General features: G+C 42.1%; 1 protein-coding gene across 1 annotated transcript in view; it reads left to right on the forward strand.

Annotated features, from left to right (window-relative positions):
• Positions 1 to 13,565, forward strand: part of LOC121676961 (ankyrin repeat domain-containing protein 26-like) — an 89,827-nt gene extending 76,262 nt beyond the window's left edge. The window contains 6 exon segments of the mRNA XM_042054068.1: positions 348 to 539; positions 1,599 to 1,682; positions 1,684 to 1,814; positions 3,350 to 3,575; positions 12,488 to 12,533; positions 13,510 to 13,565. Of these exon segments, the coding sequence (XP_041910002.1) occupies positions 348 to 539; positions 1,599 to 1,682; positions 1,684 to 1,814; positions 3,350 to 3,575; positions 12,488 to 12,533; positions 13,510 to 13,565 (735 nt within the window).
• The last annotated feature ends 3,823 nt before the right edge of the window (positions 13,566 to 17,388 follow it).

Genomic DNA, 17,388 nt, shown 5'->3' on the forward strand with positions numbered 1-17,388 from the left:
ACCTGGAGAGAATTATATATCCTCAAAATACACTGCATGAATTTCTCAAAGAATTAATAGAAACCAAAATGCACTGCATGAATTTCTCAAAGAATTAATAGAAACCAAAATGCACTGCATGAATTTCTCAAAGAATTAATAGAAACATTATTTTTTAAAGCATACTTTTGTGATTTATTGTGACTTTCACTCTGTTGATTTTGTACAAACTTCCATGGATTACATTCTAACTCTGCTATTGACTATAATGTATTGCAACTGAGTCAGAGTTTCTCTTATTTTTCTATTATAATACTTTTCTAAACTAAATCCTTTTTATACCACTCTATGTGACTTTATTCATGTAGATCCATGAATTGAAAGAAAAATGGGGGACTATAAACGCCAAATATCTACCTCTGAATGTACAATTTAAATACATTGAGCAGGAGTTGTTATCAATAAAAATAGCACAAAAGCAATATGAGAGGCTCCACAAGGATCAGAAGGTTCTGGAAAAAGAAGTGCTAGACCTGCAGCACCAGCTACAAGAGAACATGGTAGGTCAGTGTGAGGAGAAAATAGTGATAATGGGGGAGGGGGCTGAAGGGAGGAAGTCATCATTTAGAAGACATAAGAGACAGGCAAACACTTTTGCAACATAACTGATGGGTGTGTCCTCTGTGTGTCTCATCACAGATGGTGTTGGAGATTTCCAGATGGCAGGTAACATCAGTTAATTATGGATGGAAGTTTCTTTCCTGCCTGGTGCCACAGCCATTCAGTCCCAAATAAACACACAGAGGCTTATATTAATTATAAACTGTTTGGCATATTGCTCAGGCTTATTACTAACTAGCTCTTACAACTTAAATTAGCCTATAATTCTAATCTATGTTTAGCCATATGGCTTGGTACCTTTTCTCAGTAAGGCATTCTCATCTTGCTTCCTCTGTGGTTGGCTGGTGACTGACTCTCTGCCTTTCCTCCTCCCAGAATTCTAGTCTGATTGTCCTACCTATACTTCCTACCTTACTACTGGCCAATCAGTATTTTACTAAACCAATATGAGTGGCAAATCTTTACAGGATATGAGAACAATATCCCACAGCAGTTAATTTTTTTAAGTACTTCAGTTTCCATCATTAAAAAATGCAATTGATATCTTAGAATAATAATTTTCAACTTTTTCAGCAATTTAGCATAAAACAAGACACCAGAAGGGAAAGTGAAACTGGGATATAGAACTTTCACCATGCTTCTGAATTGTTCTTAAATTACATTATACTGTTCAGGGTTTTTGGAAAGTTGAGTCAATTCTATTCTGTGAACTGTCTGATTATATAAGGACAAATCTGTGAATAATTCAGAATCAAGACTTGTAGCTCAGAAACAGCAGGAGGCCCTAGGTTCATGATCCAATCAGACCAAACAAGGTTCAGTATCATTTTATGATTGGTTTTAATGGAGTTAGTATTGATATTTTAAACTCTGGCATCTTATTTCATATATTTAAAATTACTCTGGGAATCAATTACTCAAAACTAAAGCAAGAACAGCAAGTATTTTGAGTGTTTAGTGTAATTGTTTTAAAAGTATATCCTTTCAATTTTCCATAGGCAAAATCAGAAGATAAAAAATATGAATTGGCACTAAGAGACAGTAATAATGATTCGGTAATGAGTCAAATGGAACTCAGGCTGAAAAAATCTTGAATCAGAGCTTGAGAAAATGGAAGCTGAAGGAGAGTCTAATGCAAGAAAGGCAGAGAAATACAAGCAGTGCCGTGTCAAAGAAAGGGAGCTCAGCAAGATATTATCACAGAAGCTCAGCAAGTAAGCCGGGAAAGACTCACTAGTCTCTAGTATGTGATCTTCACGGAAACAGACTTGTAAGATTAAGTAGGATATGTAAGCAAGCTGAAAATTATAACTGGAAAATAATGTCAGAAAATGAACTTACACCTTTCCCCACTTTTAACTTTTAGTTGTATATGTTGTTCCCTCCTAATGATAAATTGGTCTTTCAGCTAATTAAGGCAGTTATAGTGTCATAAAATTATGCTAACATTCTCTCAAATAGAAACATTGACAATTTAACTACTTTTTTAGAAACACACCCAAAGGGGCCCACAGCAATGACACTGCCCCTCCAGGCACACTGTGGAACTGCACCTATCGTGTCTGGTGTCACCGTCAGCGCTACCTGTTGGCTTTACAGCTGTTCTGCTGTGCATCCAGGCAGAGTCCTAGGGGAGGGCTAACCCAGTGATGGACAAAATACCGTTCACAATGTAGTTAAACATATCCCCTGGGCCAGTATCATCTCTGAGATGACTTAAGATGCTAACTGCTCGAGGAACCACTCATTTTGTTTTTTAAATCCTCAGGAGAACCATCTTCCATACCAGAGGCTGTTTCTCTGAATTTCCCTCTGTACCAAATGCTTAATTTTTCCCAAGTTATGGGTGAATTGTAGAGAGTGAGGGCAAAAACTTAAAAATTTGTTCATCCAATAGCTCTTGAATCCAAAACTGCTTTTACTGCACACAACTATTTCTAACTAGTTTGTGACTTTTGTTTTTAAATTGTGTGCATTTTGTACATTTGTATACTTTTGTTGTGGATCACCACACAACTGTTTGTTGTGGTTTCCTGTGGTGCAATTGTTATTATAGTCGGTGAGACAGGACAGGGTTTCTCTGTCTCTATGGAGCCTCTGCTGGAACCAGCTCTTGTAGACCAGGCTGGCCTCAAACTCACAGAGATCCGCCTGCCTCTGCCTCTCAAGTGCTGGGATTAAAAGCGTGTGCCATCACTGCCCAACTGCAGGTGTAATTTTTAAGAGGAGGAAAAAGGAAGGTCTGTGTTAGGACGGGCTAGGATGCGGTGAGATATTTAGATTGGGCATGTTAATTAGGTGAACCAAAGAGGACTTTTGATCTCTGGACTTTGGTGGTACTCATCCTCAGGAATGAGTCTGGCATAAGAAAGTATGCAAATAAGGGAACAGACCTTGATAGTTAACTTTAGGGACGTAATCTAACAGTTTTTAGCAAAGCAGAGGAAATGTAGGAGAAGAGCAAGGGCTGGCAGGGTCACATATTCAAGTGGACTACCGTCCCTTCAGTCAAGAACATGAGCATAGCAGCATCTCATCATTGGCAGGCATTTGTCTCTCTCCTACTCTGGATTTACTTGTTAGCTTGGGAATAGATGTACTTCTTTAGAACAAATTTAAGCGCCCAAGGTGCACTCCAACACATTTTCAGCTTTAAGACATTAGCAAGTGGAAATATAAAGTACTTTCTAAAGAACACGACTCATTTAGGGAACAAGAGCATAAGGATTTGCCCTTTCAATCTCCACAGGACTAACGGCAAACTGAGTAAGGTCAGAACAGCCATTCTGCTGGAGACAGAACGCAACAGAATTGTGCAGAGTGTGCTCAGTGTGAGACCTGTCCCCGAATGTCCTGGCGCCACAAAGTGTAATACTTGTGTAAAATGCAACACTAGCTTCATGACAAGCAGAACCCCAGAGCCTTCTACATCCAGCCCTCAGCGTTCTGAGTCTAGGAGAAGGAGTCTGCTCAAGGTAAGTGGTATTCTCTTCTGTCCCTTGGCGTTCCAACTCTGTTATCTGATAGTAATGCCAATTCTCTTCATTTGGTGCAACAGTAAACTATTTAGTTGACTTATGCAAGTCCAGTAAAGATCACAATAGTCAGTGTTCTCTAAGAAGAGAACATTTGTTTGCATTGTTTACATTTTTATGTGTCTGAGCTGAAGCAGCTGGGTAGCTGTGTGCCGGTCCAGGGCCTGGGGGAACTAGTTAACAGCTGGAGGTACTCGGAGTCACATACAGGGGATGGCCCTTTGCTGCTGCAGCAGGATGTGGTGGAGCCATTTGGCTGAAGAGTGTGAGATCTGTTTTGGGCTGGATGTCCTGCCCAATGCTGAAGTTCTTAATTAATGATCTGGGAATTTCATACAATGCACCTGGATATCAAAGTCACTTCCCATTCTCCCAAGTGCACCTTCCCACCCTCTGTCCTCCCCCATAAATAAATAAAATAAAAAACATCAAGTCCAGTTTGTGTTGCCCATATATTCAATGGAGCATGCTCAAACTCCCAGTGGCTAGCCCCTTAAAGAAAAATGAGTTCTTCCCCACCACACACCAAGAGAAGCTATTAACTGTGAGGAGCTACATTTCAGAATCCCTTTCACAATTTTTCAGTGCTCTCTTCGATTGCTTACTGTCTAAACTGTTTCTCTTTTTGGCAGGGGGTGGGGGAATATCACAAAAGACTTCGATGTCTCTCACTCTCAGTTATGAGTCTACAGTCATAGATACCACTGCAAAAGAAGCTTCCTTGGTCATATCAGCTACAGAAGCATAGCTCATAGACTTCCTCATGGTTTTTGGTCTCCAGAAACCTCCAGTGGCTGCATGGACCATGGACACCAACATGGCTCCAGCAGAAGCATGGATCACGGACATCAACATGGCCTCCAACAGTAGCATGGATCTTTGACATCAGCATGGTTTCCAGCAGCAGCATGGACCACGGGCAAACATTTACATTATGCCCAGTGGCAACACAGACCGTGAACATCAACACGGTCCGTGATCAACACAATGGCAGCACAGATTGTTGTTGCTCAGGGTCAGGGTGATTGTGCATCTGGGAAACAAGATTGAGGCAGGACCCACACAACTCCCGCTGCGGCACAATACTCTGCCTCAGTGCCTGCTGTCCTGCCAGCAGTCAGGCACACTGCAGCCATCGTGCTTGCAGCCCGAAGCCCCAAGTTCTCCCCGACTGCAGTATTTTTAGCTAAGTTGGAGCATAAATAACCCTATCCTAATAGTTCCAACGTGTAGATCTAGTGTTTCCTTGTGGGGTATTAGTTTTCCTTATCATGCTAGGATTAAGAGAAATCCACGCTGGGCAGTGGTGGTGTTTGCCTGTTAACCCCAGCACTTGAGAGGCAGAGACAGGCAGTTTGAGGTCAGCCTGATCTACAGAGCTAGTTCCAGAACAGCCAGGGCTACACAAAGAAACCCTATCTCAGGAGAACCAATATTAATCCACACACCTACAAACACCTGTTTTCTGACAAAGAAGCAAAAAATATAAAATGTAAAAAAGAAAGGATATTCAACAAATGGTACTGGCATAACTGGATATCCACATGTAGAAGAATGAAAATAAATCCATATCTATCACCACACACAAAACTCAAGTCCAAATGGATCAAAGACCTCAACATAAAGCCAGCCACACTGAACCTCATAGACGAGAAAATGGGAAGTACACTTGAATGCATTGGCACAGGAGACCACTTCCTAAATATAACCCCAGTATCATAGACACTGAGAGAAACAATTAATAAATGGGACCTCTTGAAACTGAGAAGCTTCTTTAAAGCAAAGGACATGGTCAACAAGACAAAATGGCAGCAGAATGGGAAAAGATCTTCACCAACCCCACATCAGACAGAGGGCTGATCTCCAAAATATATAAAAACTCAAAAAATTAGTCATCAAAAGAACAAATAGTCCAGTAAAAAAAAAATGGAGTACAGACCTAAACAGAGAACTCTCAACAGAGGAATTTAAAATGGTTGAAAGACACTTTATGAAATCTCAACATTCTTAGCCATTAGAGAAATGCAAATCAAAACAACTCTGAGATTCCATCTGTAAGAATGGCCAAGATCAAAAAACTCTGATGACAACTTACACTGGAGAGGCTGTGGGGAAAAGGGAACACTCCTGCATTACTGGTGGGAGTGCAAGCTGGCACAGCCCCTTTGGATATCAATATGGTGATTTCTCAGAAAATTAGAAAACAACCTACCTCAAGACCCAGCAATACCACTTTTGGGTATATACTCAAAGATGCTCAATCGTACCACAAGGACATGTACTCAACTATGTTCAGAGCAGCATTGTTTGTCATAGCCAGAACCTGGAAATAACCTAAATGTCCCTCGACCAAAGAATGGGTAAGGAAAATGTGGTGCATTTACACAATGGAGTACTACACAGCAGGAAAAAAAATGACATCTTGAAATTTGCAGGCAAATGCATGGATCTAAAAAACATCATACTGAGTGAGGTAATTCAGATCCAAAAAGACAAATATCATATGTACTTAATCATAAGAGGCTTTTAGACATAAAGCAAAGAAAACCAGCCCACAAATCACAATCCCAGAGAACCTAGACAACAATGAGGACCCTAAGAGAGACATACATGGATCTAATCTGAATGTGAAGTAGTAAAAGACAACATCTCCTGAGTAAATTGAGAGCATGGGGACTATAGGAGAGGGTAGAAGGGGAGGAGAGAGGAAGGGAGGGGAGCAGAGAGAAATGTATAGCTCAATAAAATCAATAAAAAAGGAAAAAAGGAAGTCTGTCTCTAAAAAAAATGAAGATTTATTTAGCCTCCAAAGTGCTAAGATTACAGGTATGTGTCGTCATACCTGGTTTGTTAGAGATTTCAGTAGTTTCCTTTCATATAGTATTTAGCTGTTCCATTTACAGGACTAGTCACTAATGCTGCTGTCATAGAAATGTCACGAAAAGGAAATATTTAAAAAATCTGTCACTGCACCTGTGACCATGTGGGCATCGAGGGCCACCCTGCACCAGTGACATAGTGATCTGAGTATCCTGCACTATCACCTGGGGCCATGGTGTCATCCAGGCCAGGGCTGCTGCAGAGGGCCATGTCTGGGGACATGACCCTATAGCAGCCAGGGTCTGAGTTGATGTCACAGGCTCCTGTTGTCGCTGAGGGCCACGCTGATGACCAGAGTCTCATTGGCCACCTTGGACAATATTGGTGCCGGGGACCATGTTGCCACCAGGGTCATGTCGATCTGGGTGGCCAGTGCTGCCACCAGGAGCCAAGTCTGGGTTCATGGCCCTGGGGAGGCTGGGGTCTAGGGTGGTGTCCATGGCTCCAGTTGCCACTGAGGGCTCTACAGATGCCCAGGTCTGCCAGCCTCCTGAGACCATGTTGGTGCCCAGGGGCCATGCTGCCACCTGGCTCATATTGATATGAGTGGCCTGTGTTGTCACTAGGTCCATGGTGGCATTCAGGCCAAGCTGCTGCTGAAGGTCATGTCTGGGGCCATGGTCCTGCTGCAGCTAGGGTGTGTGGCAATGTCCACAGTCTGTGTTAGCATGGAGATCATTGGAACCATGCTGTGTTGAGATGACACCACCCTTCACTGGCCCTGGGATGACTGGTCCTGCCCCTCACTGGTTATTGTAGCAGTTGAGCTGGCCCTACTCCTCAAGGGATGAGTCCTCCATTCTCTTCCCCCCACTCAGGAAGGATGGCCCCACCATAGGTGTGCACCTTTCCTGGGATGCACACTAGAGCTAACCCTGCAGTCAGGGCACAGGTGAGCCAGTCCTGAAGGCATGAAAGCAGGAGAGCTGACCTGCCCCTCCTTTTATGCCCCATACAGCAATCAGGAGAGAGGGCACTGCAACTTGCCTGGGCAAAACAGTAATGCTGGCCCTGATGATATGAGTAAGGGGTACCCAAATCCGAGGGCCCAAGAGCAAGAGAACTGGCCCCCATCCTTTCTGTAGGCTGCATTGGGTGAGCTAGCCAAGGCAGAGCTGGAGAGCTCCTCCAAGTAGTGATGATGGGGGAAGCTAACAAGCCAACCAGCCCAGCTACCACCCAGGCCCAAAACCAGGGTTATGAGTTGGTCCACCCCAACATCCAGTGAATCTGTGAACTGTTGGAGCATGCGAAGGGGATGAACCTACAGATCCAAAACAGCAGGATCTCCATGACACAGAATAGCAGGTTATCCATGAGGAGCCCCAGTGAGAGCCCATTATCAGTGGTGTAGCAGAAACTAGAGGCCTCAAGCCAGGACAATGACTCATGACAATGAACTCTTTTAAGTAAACATGAACTAGGAGGTAAACTGTGTTTCTTCCTCTTCTTTCTTTTCTTTTCTTTTTTTTCTTTTGTTTGTTGTTGTTTTGTTGTTTCTTGTTTTTTTTTAAATTTGGTTTTGATTTGGGGAGGGGAAGATTGCAATTGCAGAGAGCAGATGCAAGGATATGGGGAGATAAGTGGGATCAGCATGCATGATATAAAATCCTTAATCAACAAAAGTTAAAAATATCAAAGAAATCTTCACACCAAAAATTTATAGATGTTACATATCACTTCCTTATTATAACCACAAAGTATTTACTGCGCTAAGAGTCAGACCCTAGGCATTAATAAGACAGCAGCTTCTATTCAAAGATTTAAGTAACACCAATTTAAATTGGGTAATACAATATAGAGTATAGCATCCCACATACTCTGTAATTAATTAGCTAACTATAATTAGTCAGCTGTTTTTTAAAAATTGGTTCTTATTTTTTTAAAACAAATCAGTTATAACTAAGGAATTTTATGTTTTTGAACTTTGTAAAGACAGGTTTCGTGTATCCCAGGCTGACCTGGAACTTGTTATGCAGCTGGGTATGACCTTAACTTCTGACCCTCCTTCCTCCACCTCCCCAGTGGTGGGATTACCAGCATGCCAACATGCCGTTTTTTTTTTGTGTGGTGCAGGGAATGGAACCCAGGGCTTCATGCAGGCCAACCAAGCACGCTCCCAAATGAGTCACAGCCTCTGACCCCAGAGTTGCATATTATTTTTCTTGTTTCCAACTCTTGAAAATCATAGATCAGAGAAAGATAAGTTTGAAAACTGGCTTGCACCACCCTATACCCCTCAGATCTAATCTGAAAACAGGTTTCAACCTACCTCCATCCTTTTTCTCAAATGACTTTCCTGCAATATCATGTTATTAATTGATTAGTTGTAATCTAGAGCACATGACTTTTAAACCTTCACCAACCTAACTCTCATATGACAAACCATTTTCTCCCTTTCCATACTCAGAAGTCCGTGCATACATTGACAGCGTAGAGCGTGTATTCTTCCTCTCTGCTATCCAAAGCGCAGTGGAATTTTTATTTTAAAGAAAAACCTGCCGAAGTGAAAAAGCTCGGCCAAGTTTCATAAGGCATAGAATTTTGCTAAGATTCATCAGCTAATCTGTGTAATATAAAGAGCTGGATAATGAAGAGCCTTGTGTTAATAAGACAACATTCTCTTGTAAAATAATGTTTAATAGATCAAAACTTACAGTACTTTTTACCCAATTATTCTAAACAATATAACACATATAGTCTGTATGATTTAAGCTTGAAATACACAGGCATTTTAATAACATTTTTCTTTCATAAGTAATATTCAAGTTAGGTCTAGGTTCTAAAATTTTATTTAAATATATCTATATTTAAATAGAAAGTTGTTGATTTTTGTTGTTTGTTTTGAACCTGGGTTCCGTTCCCAGCACACACACCAGCATAACAGTTGAACCTGGGTTCCGTTCCCAGCACACACACCAGCATAACAGTTGAACCTGGGTTCCGTTCCCAGCACACACACCAGCATAACAGTTGCAACTGTGTGGGATTCCAACACCCTCTTCTGCCCTCCAGACACTGCATGAATGTGGTACACAGACATGGATGCAGGCAAGACACCCATACACATGTCAAAATAAATCTAAATAAATTTAAATATTTTAAGAAGTCTTACTGGCTTCACCACGTAGTGTCTATGCCCTGGTAACGTCAGGAAACAAAGCACGTTCTCTGTGAGAAACTCTTATTGCTATCATTGTCATTATTTGTGTGTGTGTGTGTGTGTGTTTGGATTTGTCTCTGTAATGACAGTTTGCATACACATGTGCTCTTGTACGTGAGGACACCAGACATCAACACTGGGGACTTCCTCAACCAGAGTACTCTCCACCTTATTTTCTGAGACAGGGTTTCTTACTGAACCTGAGCTCTGGATTCCTCTAGGCTAGCTAGCCAATGGGCCTCAGGGGTCAACTTATCATTGCCTTCCCCTCCCCTTTATTTTATTTTTATTGGAAATAATTCTTTTTCATAAAATATATGCCCCCTCATCTCCCAGATCTCCCCCACCTCTCTACCCTTCCAAACCCACAACTTCTTCCTCTTTCTTTAGAAAACAAGAAATAATAATAATAATAATAATAATAAAAATAATATAAACATCCACAAAGAAGGGCTAGAGAGATGGCTAGAGGTTAAGGGCACTGGCTGTTCTTTCAGCAGTCCTGAGCTCAATTCCCAGGAGCTGCATGGTGGCTCACAACCATCTATAGTGGGATCTGATGCCCTTTTCTGTCATGCAGCTTGTGATAGTATGAAAGAAAACAGCCCCACAGGGAGGGAGCGGCACTATTAGGAAATGTGGCTTTGCTGAAGTAGGTATGGCCTTGTAGAGGAAATATGTCACTGTGGACGTAAGCTTTGAGGTCTCCTATGCTCAAATTACTTCCAGTGTAGAACTCAGTTCACTTCCTATTGCCTGTGAATCAAGATGTAGCACCCACGGCTCCTTCTCCAGCACCATGTCTGCCTGCATACCACCATATCCAATCATGATGATAATGAGTTAAACCTCTGAAACTGTTAGTCACCCCAATTAAATGTTTTCCTTTTATAAGAGTTGCCATGCTCATGGTGTCTCTTCACAGTAATAGAAACCCTAACTAAAACACAGCCATACATTCAAATAGAGCACTCATATACAAAAATTTTTAAAAAAATGTTTAAATTCACAAAGAAAAACCATAAGAAACACACAGCAAAAAATTCATACACACACAAATGAGTCACAATATAAATATACAAGCAGAAGACTAGAAGGTCAAAAAGAAATGTCCAAAGCAATATAAGACAAAAAAAAAACCCTACAAAAATACCAGTCAGCTCATTTCGTGTTGCCCATCCACTAAGGACATGAAGCCTACCCTTAAACGTGGTTTATAAACCCAGTGATACTCAACTGGAGAAAAGTCATTTTTCCTTCGCAAGCAGCTGTCAATTGGAGATAGCACCTTGGTTAGGGATGGGGGCTTGTGTCAATTTCACCCCCTCTGACTTACACCTGTGTAGGCCCTGTGCATGCTGTCACAGTCTCTGAGTTCATGTGTGTTGGTCCTGCTGTGTTTAGGAGACACTGTTTTCTTGGTGTCCTGCATCCCCTCTGGCTTTTACAATCTTTCTACCTCCTCTTCTGCATAGCTCCCTGAGCCCTGAAGGGAGGAGTTTGATGAAGACCTCCCATTTAGGAAGGAGTATTCTAAGGCCTCTCACTCTCTGTACATTGTTCATTTACGGGCTTCAGGATTAGTCCCCATCTAATGCAGAAGGAAGCTTGTCTGCTGATGGCTGAGTGAGGCTCTGATCTATGGGTGTAACAGAATTATTAGGAGTCATTTTATTGCTAAGTTTCTCTAGTAGAACAACAGTATTTGGTTTTCCCAGGAGTCTCAGGTTCTTGGCCACCCAAGCAGTGTGGGGCTTGGGTTCTGTCCTAGCTAGTTTTATGACAAACTGACGCAACCTAGAGTCATCTAAAAGGAGGGAACCTCAGTTAAGAAAAATGCCTTCATAAGATCCAGCTGTAGGGAATATTCTTAATTAGTGATTGATGAGGGAAGGCCCTGAAAATTGTGGGTGGTACTATCCCTGGGCTCCTGGAATCTATAAGCAATCAGAGCAAGTCATGATGAGCAAGCCAGTAAGCTGCACCCCTCCATGGCCTCTGCATTATCTTTTGTCCCCAGGTAGGTTCCTGCCCTGCTTGAGTTCCTGTCCTGAGTTCCTCCAATGATGAGCAGCAATGTGGAAGTATGAGCCTAATAAACACTTTCCTGCCCAATTTGCTTTCAGTCATGGTGTTTCAACACAGCAATAATAACTAGGATAGGTTCCATCTCATAGAGCAGAACTTTATAATCAGATAGTAGTTGGTTATTCCCATAACATTTATGCCACTATTGCACCAGCTTATCTTGCAGGCCCAGCACCATTGCAGATCAAAGGGTTTATGGCTGGGTTAGTGTTTACTTTTCTCCTCTAGTAGCATGCAAAGTACCTTCCAATGCCACGAACACTAGTCAGCAGAGGTAAAGGCTCTAGTTAGGTACCAGCTCAACTTCTCCATGGTATCTCATTCTTCAGTGGGATATGTAGGTATTGTCTTCAGCAATAAGGTCTTACCATCAGTTTGTAGAGAGCAACCAATAGTTTTGGGAATAACCTGAGTTGTTTGGAGGTTTCCATGAGACCCCTCTGATCAACAACTCAGTTATCTGTAACCCAATCCTAGCATTGGAGGTTTCACTTGGTGGCAAGAGATGTGTAGTTGGGGCTTTATCTCCCCCATTATTTAGTGATTCCATTTCTATTTCTTTCATATATGTATATACTTTAAGAAGCTTCTAGTTTAATAGGTCTTGAGGGGTAATGAAAGATATATTTTATTAAGATATATTTTATTAATATAAGATATATTATGTCATTCCCACAATATCACTTGTTTGATTTTAATGTTATAAAATCTGACATTTCAGAAGCAGCAGCAAATGGTAAAAGACATAACTGAAGAGGTAGATAAAGGTATGTTGCCTATGTGTATGTGCTCAATTTAGAGTAATTTTACAAAACAAATTTAAGAAGCAAATGGAATCCTTCCCCTTGGTTTGTAAATTCTACACTAAAAACATACAAAAGCGGGCATCCCAAGTGAGTACTGCTCATCCTGCATTTCTGTCGCTCCATGGCTTTTCAAAACCTTTTTTATTCTTCCTCAACAATTCATTCACATCTGTACTCAACCTCCCCCAAAACTACAACAACCATCTATTTATTAATATTAGTCAGTCAATCACACTTCCTGAGTAGTCCTTGACAAGTATCATTTGAAATCCCATTACTTACTTCTCGTTGGCTTACCTTTAGCCTGGAAGAGGAAATACCAATTTCCTTATGCAGACTGGAAATACACAACTCTGAATGGCTGTTGTTTTTATGCTGCCCTCTCACACCACTCACCTACTCTGGCCAGCTGCTCCTGCTCTTAGTGTCCGCGGACTAGTCGTGCTCTCCCTCACCTCTGCTTGCGAGGCTTTCTCCGTTATTCCCCCAACATCAGCTTATGGGACACCTCCACCAGAGAACTCCAATATCAACACGACACTGGCACGGAAGTCCCTCTGAGTGCTCCAGAGCTTCCTGTACTTCACCTGTCAAAAAAATCTATGACTCTGTATAGAAACTGCAAGTTCGTCTGATGTAGGGATATAATACAACAAAATGATCATTGAGAGCTGGAACTTTTCTTCTCTTGCTGTCTCGTGGCTCATCACAGTGGCTCAGGACACAAGTGAGGAACGGGAGTGCGCGCTGACGCTGACGATAATTAACTCAGTGTGCACACGAGCCGTCCTGTTTCAGCTTTGTGCTGTAGTGATGCGCACACATTTGTCATTTCTATCTATTCTGGTTCTTGGTCTATTCTTTCTTTTTACTGACTCCTGCTGTTAACTGTGAAGTCTATGAGGTAAAGATTGTAATTCTTACTTTTTCTTTCTAGCTGCAGCTGAACTTGAGTGTTGGTCCTTAGAAGCTTATCCTTCAGGATCTAAATAACAAGATCTACTTTAGGAAGATAACAAAAATATGTATGGATTGAAAATAAATATGGTTTTCTGAAAGAAGACATTTGAGTGACCTGTTCATTTAACATTTTAGTAATTTCCCATTAAATATATTGTGATAACTTTATTGAAGGAACATGTTTTGTGTCATATATGTATTATTAAAATCCTGTATTTAGGGGCTGGAGAGATCACTCAGTGGTTAAGAGCACTTGCTCTTCTTGAAGAGGATAAAAGAATTCAATTCCCAGTACCCACAAGTCAGGTGACTCACAACTGCCTGTAACTCCAGCTCAAGAGATCTAACACTCTCTTCTAGCCTCCAAACATAGCTGCATATAAGTGTATCCATGTACACACACACACACACACACATTTTAATCCTATTTTTAAGGTGTTTCTTGGCATAAACTAATTTTTAGTGTATTTTACAAGTGAAAATATATATCACATACCTCAAATGCCCAATTTCCAGCTACTTAAACAGAATCCAAACAGCCAAGTTGTCATCCATCATTTACCAGAATTAACAATCATTTTGACGGAGGCTTACTTTCCTTTCCCAGTATTTACCAGCATGAACGCACCTGCAGATGTGGGCATTACTCCGCCCACGGTCAGCGCTTTGATGTGTTACAGTTATTACACCTCCATCAAACTCAGAGAATTTTCAAGTTTTATGCTTTTAACTTCAAACATTGATTTATAGCCCTTTCCTCAAATAAAAACAACTTTTGCTGAAGGAATTTCCTATTTCCTGCTTCACTCTTTTGAAAATGTCTTAAAATTCAGGCACTTGGGCAGTTTGCCCTGGGCAGGCAGGAAGAACCTAAGGGCCTGCCCAGTGCCACAGGGCATGGGTGGTCAGGTGCCATTATGGTGAGCAAATATACGGAGAGGTACAGGAAGGAGAGAGAGGTACAGAGGCTCATGTCCTGTGGAGAGAGGTGGATCTGACAAGGAACAGGTTGGTGTAGGATGCCTGCTTGCCATCCAGGGTCATGGTAACATCCAGTCCTGGGCTGCTGCTAAGGTCCATGGCCCCGCCACAGCCAGGGTCTGTGTTGAAGTCTGTGGCTCAGGCTACCACTAAAAGCAGTGCAGATGCCTGGGATCTGGGCTGACACCTGACAACATGTCTGTGCCCAAGGATCATGCTGCCATGAAGAAAGCGGTAACCTGCCCTGCCACTAGGGCCATGCCGACATCCAGGCTGAGCTGTGGCCAGGGGCCATGTCTGGGTCCATGGTCCTACCATAGCCAGAGTCTATGGCTCCTGCTGCCATCAGGGGCCATGTGACTGGCCGTGTGAATGCCTAGGGTCTCTAATACCACTCGGGACCATGTTGGAGTCTGGGGACTATGGTGCTGCTGGGCCCATGCCAATCTGAGAAGCCTGTGCTGCCACCAGGGGCCATGGTGACATCCAGGCCCAAGATGTTGCTGATGGCCAAGTCTGGGTCCATGGTCCTCCAGGCCCAAGATGTTGCTGATGGCCAAGTCTGGGTCCATGAACCTGCTATAGCTGGAGTCTGTGTTGACATCTGTTTCTGTTGCCCATGTTACCAAAGTGGCCCATGCAAACCATGTGTTGAACCATGAGTTGAAATACAAGGGCCTCACTGAGCTGGTTCAGCTCTTCACTGGCTCAGGGAGAGCTCCCCCACCCCAAGCCCATAGGAGAGCAGCCCCTGTCCACACTTGGGAAAGATGGCCCCACCCCTTACCTTGGGTGTGGGAGAGCTGGCCCTGCCCCTTACCTGAAGGGGGTGGGGGGTCCCAGTGGCACAGAATGACCAACTCAGCAGCCCCCCAGGTGCACACCCAGGGCTTTGAGCTGGCACACCCCAACACCTACTCCATCTATGATCTGCTGGAGAAATTGAAGGGACTGGCCCTGCAGAGCCATGGCTGCATGGTCTACATGACTTGGGGCAATAGCAGGATGTCTGCAGAGTTTCCATGGGGGCCCAGTGTTGATGGTGTATTGGAGGCCAGAGGCCTTGAACCAGACCAGCAAGACATTAGATAATGAAGACTTGCAAGCAAAGCTGTTTAGACAAAAGAGTCTACTGCGTGATAACCAGCAGCTCCCAGTGCCACTAAGATGAATAAAGAGGCAATGGAGAGGCAGAGACAGAGGAGCAAAGTGGGGTTTTTGTTGTTATTGTTGTTATTGTTATGCTGTTAGTTTGCTTGCCTGTTTTTGTTGGTTTGTTTGGTTTTTTGAAATTGATATTCTTTTTTTGTTTTATTAGTATTATTTTTATTTCTTCTTTTTTTAAAATATCTTTATCTTGTTTTTATTATTTCTTTTTTAGCTTTCCTTTGAGAGGAACACCACAAGGGTGAGGGACAGATGAGGAAGGATCAAGAAATAGGTGGGATTGGGGTACATGATGTGACATTTCCAAAGAAATATATATATATATATATATATATATATATATATATATATAAAACAAACAAAAATGCTGTCACAAAGAACCTTCCCCTGCAGCTCACTGCAGGGTATTCCTACTACGCTGGGCACTAAGAAATACAATATAGGGCTGGAGAGATGGCTCAGAGGTTAAGAGCATTGCCTGCTCTTCCAAAGGTCCTGAGTTCAATTCCCAGCAACCACATGGTGGCTCACAACCATCTGTAATGAGGTCTGGTGCCCTCTTCTGGCCTGCAGACATACACACAGACAGAATATTGTATACATAATAAATAAATATTTTTTTAAAAAAAAAGAAATACAATATAGCTGAAGCACAGGACAAGGACTTCAAAATAGCAATTATGAATATGCTCAAGGACCTCAAAGACAACATGAATAAACTCTAATTCACCAGCAGAGTACAAGAGGAAGAGAGAATCTCAAGAACTGAAGATAAGACAGAAGAAACGTATACCTCAGTCAAAGAAAAGGCTAAATATAAAAGAATCCAGGCATAAAAAAAATCTAGAAAATCAGGGGCATGATGAAAGACCAGATCTATGAGTAGTAGGAATAGTAGAAGAAGAAGAAACCCAGGTCAAAGGTACAGGAAATATTTTCAACAAAATTACTGAAGGAAATTTCCCTAACCTGAAGGAGGTGCCAGCTGGGCATAGTGGCACACTCCTTTAATCCCAGACAAAGGCAGGTGGATCTCTGGGAATTCAACGTAATTCTGGTCTACAAAGCAAATTCCAGGACAGTCAAAGCTGTTACATAAAGAAATCCTGTGTTGGGGAGGTGGGGAGGGTGCCTATCAAGGTACAAGAAACATAGAGAACACCCAACAGTCAGAACCAGAAAAGAAATTCCCCACAACACATTAATAATAAAACACTAAATGTATAAAATAGAGAAAGAATATTAAAAGCTGCAAAGGTAAAAGACCAAGTAACATGTCTAAGGCAGACCTAACAGAATTACACCTGACTGGAAGACCAAGTAACATGTAAAGGCAGACCTGTCAGAATTACACCTGACTTCTTAATGGAGATTCTAAAAGCCACAAGGACCCGGACAGATGCCAGTCCAGACTACTATACCCAAGAAAACTTTCAATCACAATAAATGGGGAAAGAAAAACATTCCACCATAAAACCAAATTTAAGCAGTATCTATATACAAGTTCAGCTCTATGGAAAGTGCTAGAAAAAACTTCGACCTAGAGAGACTAACCACACCCAAGAAAACACAAGGAATAAATAATCCCAGATCAGCAAATCAAAAGGAGGGGAAAACCCGTACCACAAGAAGAAAATAACAGGAATCAACAAACACTGCTCATTGATAATTCTCAACATAAGTGGTCTCAATTCCCCAGTAAAAAGAC

This window comes from Arvicola amphibius, chromosome 1 (genome assembly GCF_903992535.2).
Source record: "Arvicola amphibius chromosome 1, mArvAmp1.2, whole genome shotgun sequence".
In the NCBI taxonomy this organism is placed as follows: domain Eukaryota; kingdom Metazoa; phylum Chordata; class Mammalia; order Rodentia; family Cricetidae; genus Arvicola; species Arvicola amphibius.